This window comes from Glycine soja, chromosome 5 (assembly GCF_004193775.1).
Source record: "Glycine soja cultivar W05 chromosome 5, ASM419377v2, whole genome shotgun sequence".
In the NCBI taxonomy this organism is placed as follows: Eukaryota; Viridiplantae; Streptophyta; class Magnoliopsida; order Fabales; family Fabaceae; genus Glycine; species Glycine soja.
This window is the reverse complement of record NC_041006.1, coordinates 34,013,722-34,019,310: the sequence shown is the minus strand read 5'-3', so window position 1 is coordinate 34,019,310 and position 5,589 is coordinate 34,013,722. Positions and strand designations below refer to the sequence as shown.

At 32.5% G+C, this 5,589-nt stretch overlaps 1 protein-coding gene across 2 annotated transcripts; it reads right to left on the bottom strand.

Moving 5' to 3' along the window:
* Positions 1 to 2,948: 2,948 nt before the first annotated feature.
* Positions 2,949 to 5,339, bottom strand: LOC114412651 (WRKY transcription factor 28-like). Of its 2 annotated transcripts, XM_028376622.1 has the most exons (4): positions 5,257 to 5,339; positions 4,559 to 5,013; positions 4,289 to 4,432; positions 2,949 to 3,857 (listed from the first exon to the last, which is right to left on the bottom strand). In XM_028376622.1, exons 2-4 carry the CDS (start codon positions 4,930 to 4,932, stop codon positions 3,398 to 3,400), a joined length of 978 nt encoding a protein of 325 aa, XP_028232423.1. In that variant the 5' UTR covers positions 4,933 to 5,013; positions 5,257 to 5,339; the 3' UTR covers positions 2,949 to 3,397. The 2 variants fall into 2 exon arrangements, with proteins under 2 accessions (XP_028232423.1, XP_028232422.1); XM_028376621.1 differs by lacking the exon at positions 5,257 to 5,339 and having other exon boundaries at positions 4,559 to 5,219.
* Between the last annotated feature and the right edge of the window lie 250 nt (positions 5,340 to 5,589).

The following is a 5,589-nucleotide window of genomic DNA, read 5'->3' as shown; positions in this document are numbered from 1 at the left end:
TTCATCGTATACTATCATTCTTTTTAACATCATACGGCATATACCCCATTCACCCCGAACACATGTTCAAACCCTCATTATTTTTGCATCTTTTTTTTTTTCTTGTATCTTAATTTATCTTTTTTGCGGGGTGTAACCAATACAGTGTCGTTTCTGAAAAGACAAGAAAGGAAGTGGATTTTGTTTTTGTTTTGGACAAAGAGAAAAAAAAATTGTTTAGCTGCAAGAGCAAAAAAAGACGATCATCTACACGTACCCCCCTCGTAAGAGACCAAACTTGTTAGACTTTGCATGTGAAAAGGGATTCAGAGATTGGCGACCTGGAAATGCATGCTCTATAAAGGGGTCAATACTTAAAAAGGGAGTCAATATAATAATAATAATAATCTCTTAAATTTGCAACCGCATTTATTTTTATAGAATCATGACTATATTTAACACTGAAGGATAACATTTGACATTTGAGCAAGGCTGGAACTAACTAATTCTAAAAAAGAAATACGCTAGCTAGAGCTAACTAAAGAGGTAATCAAATTATAAGAGATTGACAAAAAAAATAAAAGTAAAGTGTTGAGATAACTAATACTTATCTTAGCTACTCCAAAGGTTTTAAAATATTTAGGTACTATCATAGCCATCTCTAATGGCTAGCCCTAATTACAATGTGACTCTGTCCCTACTCTCGAGTCACATTCTCCCAAATTATACTGTCACAAAACCAATAATATAAAATGTTTAGGCTTGTATATATGTAAAAGTACATGGATTATTCTATATTTCATATATTTGACACCCACCCTCAGGTTGGCCTCTAGAATAATAGGCTATAGAAATTCCAATATTGTGCCATGACCCAAACCATTACAAAAGTTTAAATTTAAGTAAAAATGTTTAAATAATTTTAAATCACATCTCTATCAAAGGCAATCACACATATAGCTTCAATATAAACAATGCACTTCGGCATATTTGCCCTAAAAAATTGTAGTATGGAGTGTGGCTTAATTTTTGTATAATTAGTATAGACCCTCACATTAGTTTTTGATATTTAAAAATTTGAACACTTTAATATTTAACTTTACAAAATAATTATTTTAATACCTAACTTTACAAAATATCATTTACTCTTAATAGTAAACAATGTGGTTGAAAAAAGAAAAAAGGGAGTAACAATTTTTAAAATTAGACCCAAACCATTATTTAAGGTTTCCAATCACTTAAGTAGCCTTAGGTTCCTTCTGCTTACAATCTTAAGAATTAATATCATCATTTATTATAATATTGTCTGAGTTTGACTTATTATTAGCCATATATATTTTTGAAGTAGCAACATAGCTATTTTTTGTTTCTTAATAAAATTATGAAAGCCTAATCTAATTTGTAAGTTTATTTCGTTCTTGAATTGGATTGCAAGAATATTAATTTTTTAGTATCTAAATATGATGCAACTTTTAGTAAAATAATTATATTATGTATAAAATTGTTATGCTATATTAATTTATAATTATTAAGTTGTATAAATATTATAAATTTTTATTTATATAATACTAAATAAATAAATAAGCTGCGCAGAATAAATCTAGTTGGTACTTGGTTAAACAACCATTTATCTAAAATCTCAAGGCTTACTTATTTGTTAAATAGGTTAAGCCAGGGGTCTTTTAATGAATCATCTCACTTAATTTCAATTCGTCCTTACATATGGCTTAGTTCATGCTTTCTTGGCACTTCGTCAACCACAAAATTTTCTCTCTGATCACACCAAAATTCATTTTATGTTCTATTTAGATTCATGTCCAGATAATTAATTATCAACAGGCACTACCCAAAATGGATCATTTTCCAAAATCCTTGAGTTGTTCATTATAAAATAATATTCCGAATAACTAAGTTTTTAATTAGGTCCATTAGGGAATACAATTCTATTTACGTGAAGATTTCTAAGGCATGACTCTGATCAATTTAGACAAATTCTGTCTCTATGAAGTTTCCAGTTAATATAACCTTTCATATATATCGAATATCAAGCATGCATTAATCGATCATGCTCTATGTATTGACCCCTGAAAAAGAAAAAGACAACGAATAAAATTTCCATTTCACTAAACTAAGCAGCTTTGTTTTACTTTGACAATTAAAGATATAGTTAGGCAAGCGTAAAAACCATTTCACGGCCTATAGTTTCTTTTTCTTTTTTTAATTAGCGGAAGCAAGGCCAACAGATTTCATTATTCAGGAAAGCCAATATATATTTTTTGGTTTTGCAGGTCTTCCTCAAATCTTCAAGTATGCTGATGATTCTACTTATCTTTTGGTTAAATTTGTTAAAAATATAACAAATAGCTATTTATGTATCTTAATTTACTGTCCTCGAACATAATTTGGGTTCCTTATTTTTTTTATTAAAAAATAAAGTTTCAGCATAAATACGTGAGTTTTTTTTATCAATGCTTTAGCTGCACATTAGGGTTATTTTTAGAGATATATATTTTATAAAACTATGCACATAACTTTTGAATTGTTGCTATATTAAAGAAAAAAAAGACCTCAAACACGTACTAGCAACACATGCACACTATTAGTTAAAATTAATTAAAAACTATAAAATGAAAAAAAAATCATTAAATATGAAATAAGATGCGTATAAAAATTTGTAATTTTAGAGAGTGTGTTAAAAAAATATGTTGGGAGTATGTTCATTTCTCAATAGTGGAATACCTTTTCTTTTTCTTTTTCCTGTATTTACACCTGTGCCTCAAGAATGCTTATGATTAAATGCTCTACACATATTATATACTTGCATGTGCGCCTTCATATAAGTCTGGTTGATCAAATACGGCAAATTAATAGTTCAATATATATATATATATATATATATATATATAAGTTTTCTAAAATATTCCAAGGACTAATAACATTCAAGAGGAAAACAAAATGGAGAGTAACAATGATGTCCTCCAACTCATCAAAGTAATATTAATTTCAATCAGATTCAGATCAATAACGTTACACTAGCCACTGGATGCGAAAATCCCAAATGGGCTGCATGCATACACATGACTAATATACATAAAAAAGATCTTGTTTCTAACAAGTACTTATAATAATTATGCCCCTCTAAACACGTACCCCATGATTTAATTTTCCTTTAAACCAGTCTCCACCCCCACTAAATATAGTAGATCATCGATGCCAAGCTAGCTAACGCACTTCGAAAACAAAGCAGGCTAGACTGTGTAATGAGTCAGAATCACATAACTAAACAAAAAACTCTATCTCTTCAAATTAATTATATATACAAAGTGGACCATAAACAAGGCCAAATATCGATATATATAGATATAGATATCATATATAAATAGAGAGAATGAGTACGTTTTGCATGGATAGATATCAATTAATTCTGGTGATGGTGGCCGGTCTTGTTGTGGAACATGGAAGGAACTATGTCTTGAAGGAGGCCGTATTCCGGAGGAAGAAACTGGTTGTGAAGAAGAGAGTTGTTAATGTTGTTATAGGAAGAGTAAAACGAGGATGGAGTGGTAGTAGTAGCAGTAGTAGTGTTTGTAGTCGACTGTGTGGTGAAGAGGTTGTTGTGAATGTGATATTGGTGGTGAGGGTGATGCATGTGAAGGAAGAGATCTTGGGGGAAGTTTGACCCGGCTGCAAGTGGAGTTGGTGTGGCTAGCAAAGAAGAAGGTGTGAACATTCCCGCAGCCGCATTCCCTCTGAGAGAAGTGGGGACCGGATGGTTGTGCTGACCTTCATACGTTGTTATCACAGTGGTTGGGTCCTGAAATGACCTCTCCACGCGTTTCTTCACTGTGCACTTCTGTGTTGTGCACCTGTAGTAGCTCCTGCAATATTATCATTCACCCTTATTCAGCTATCAAACTTCATTTTTCACTTTGGCCATTACTACTACAATATTGCTAAACCAAGAAATTGAAGCCATTGTGTGAACAAATGTATGATAATGGGGTGGTCTAGTTTGGTTTTCCTTTTGTTGATTTTCTTCACCATATAGGATTCAATCAGGTGGAGTAATGTCTCTTTTTGGCACTTGGTTTTGTAATCATAATAACTAGTAACTCATATTAGAAATAGATTCATTTGAAATGTAAAGATCTATGAGTCTTTTTTTTTATTTTTTTATTTTATGGAACTAACATATTCCTTCTCGTGGAAACTGGCAAAGGGAATTTATTTGTGTGTGAAGTTATTTTATGTGAAAATTTTAGCTAGACTTGATTTGGGTGCAAAAAAAGGAGAAAAACGTTTTCTATACCTTGGGTAAGGGCTATTCTTGACAGCTTTCTGTCCATATTTTCTCCATCTGTATCCATCTTCAAGGTGATCAACCTCACTCTTGGTCATGAAGGCAAACCTTGGCTCCTTTTGCTTCTTCTCTCCTTTCTTCTTCTCCTTGTTCCTGTTAATTCCCGAAACAAAAATTCTAAGTTGCACCATATATAACACAATCTAATCCTAACAAAGAAGGAAAAAAGAAAGGGTTTGAGCTTAGCTTAAGAAAATGAGAAGAAATACAATTACTTACCCTTTCTTAGAGTTTTCTTCTCCTTCTTCTGTTTTCACCTGCCTTTCTTTTTTGCTCTTTCCAGAATCTTCCTCAGCCCCGGCTTCAGAAGATGAAGAAGAGACTGAAGAGTTAAGGGTCGCAAGGGTTTCACTGCCACCACCACCACCACCTCCATCTCCTCCTTCTACTGCTGGCTTTTGGTTCCCATCAACAGAAGAAAAAACCTCAGACGAGGAAGGAGAAAGGCCAAAAGAAGTTGCAAGTGAATTGTAGTCCATGCCCCCTTGCAAACACTCAGTTAAACTCATGTAAGAGGGATCAAAGGCTTGTGATGAATCATATGCTGTTGAATCTGAAGGAATTATGGTAGAGGAAAAGTGCTTTTCGTACATAGTATTATTAGATCCTGCTTCTGTGCCCTGATGTTGATTATTAATATTGGGGTCTAGGACAAGGTCCTGGTAGTAAAGTTCCTTAGGTTCAACAGACATGAAGAAGAAAGAGAGAATAAGGAGAAGCACCACAACAAGAAAAGAGTGTGTGTTTGTGGTTGTGTGTGAGGTCGCGTATATGGTTGGTGGGGACTTTGTAGCTTATCTCTTGAAGTTATTAATGTATGTGTATATATAAGGTTTAAAAGAAAGAAATTAAAAAAAAGTCTTTGGGTTTGAATGGAGAACTGCTATGGTCACTTTAAAAGGAGGTTGACAAAATACCTTCCAATCAGAAGACCAGAAAGTGCTTTCTCATATGGAAACATTTTTCAGTCCATGTTACTTCCATTAAGGAAACTGATCGATATTAGTTATGGAGACAGGGTGATTGTCACTGGAGCCTCCCCTATAAATAAAATCAAATGTTTATTGTTAAGTCTAGAATTATACAAGATAAATAATATGGTTTCTTATAATTAACCTTATGACCAATTCATTAAATATTCAGTGTCAGCTATGTGTTAAAATATAATATAAGAATTCTTTGATCAAGACAAAATATATTATTTGCTGTATATATACTTTGAGTGTGTACATAGGTATTATACAAAATGT

Coding starts and splice junctions, on each gene's coding strand:
- LOC114412651 (XM_028376621.1), bottom strand. CDS start 5,031: ATGTCTGTTGAACCTAAGGAACTTTACTACCAGGACCTTGTCCTAGAC. Junction 4,433..4,558: donor GAAGAAAACTCTAAGAAAGG/GTAAGTAATTGT, acceptor GGGAATTAACAG/GAACAAGGAGAAGAAGAAAG. Junction 3,858..4,288: donor AAGAATAGCCCTTACCCAAG/GTATAGAAAACG, acceptor ATAATATTGCAG/GAGCTACTACAGGTGCACAA.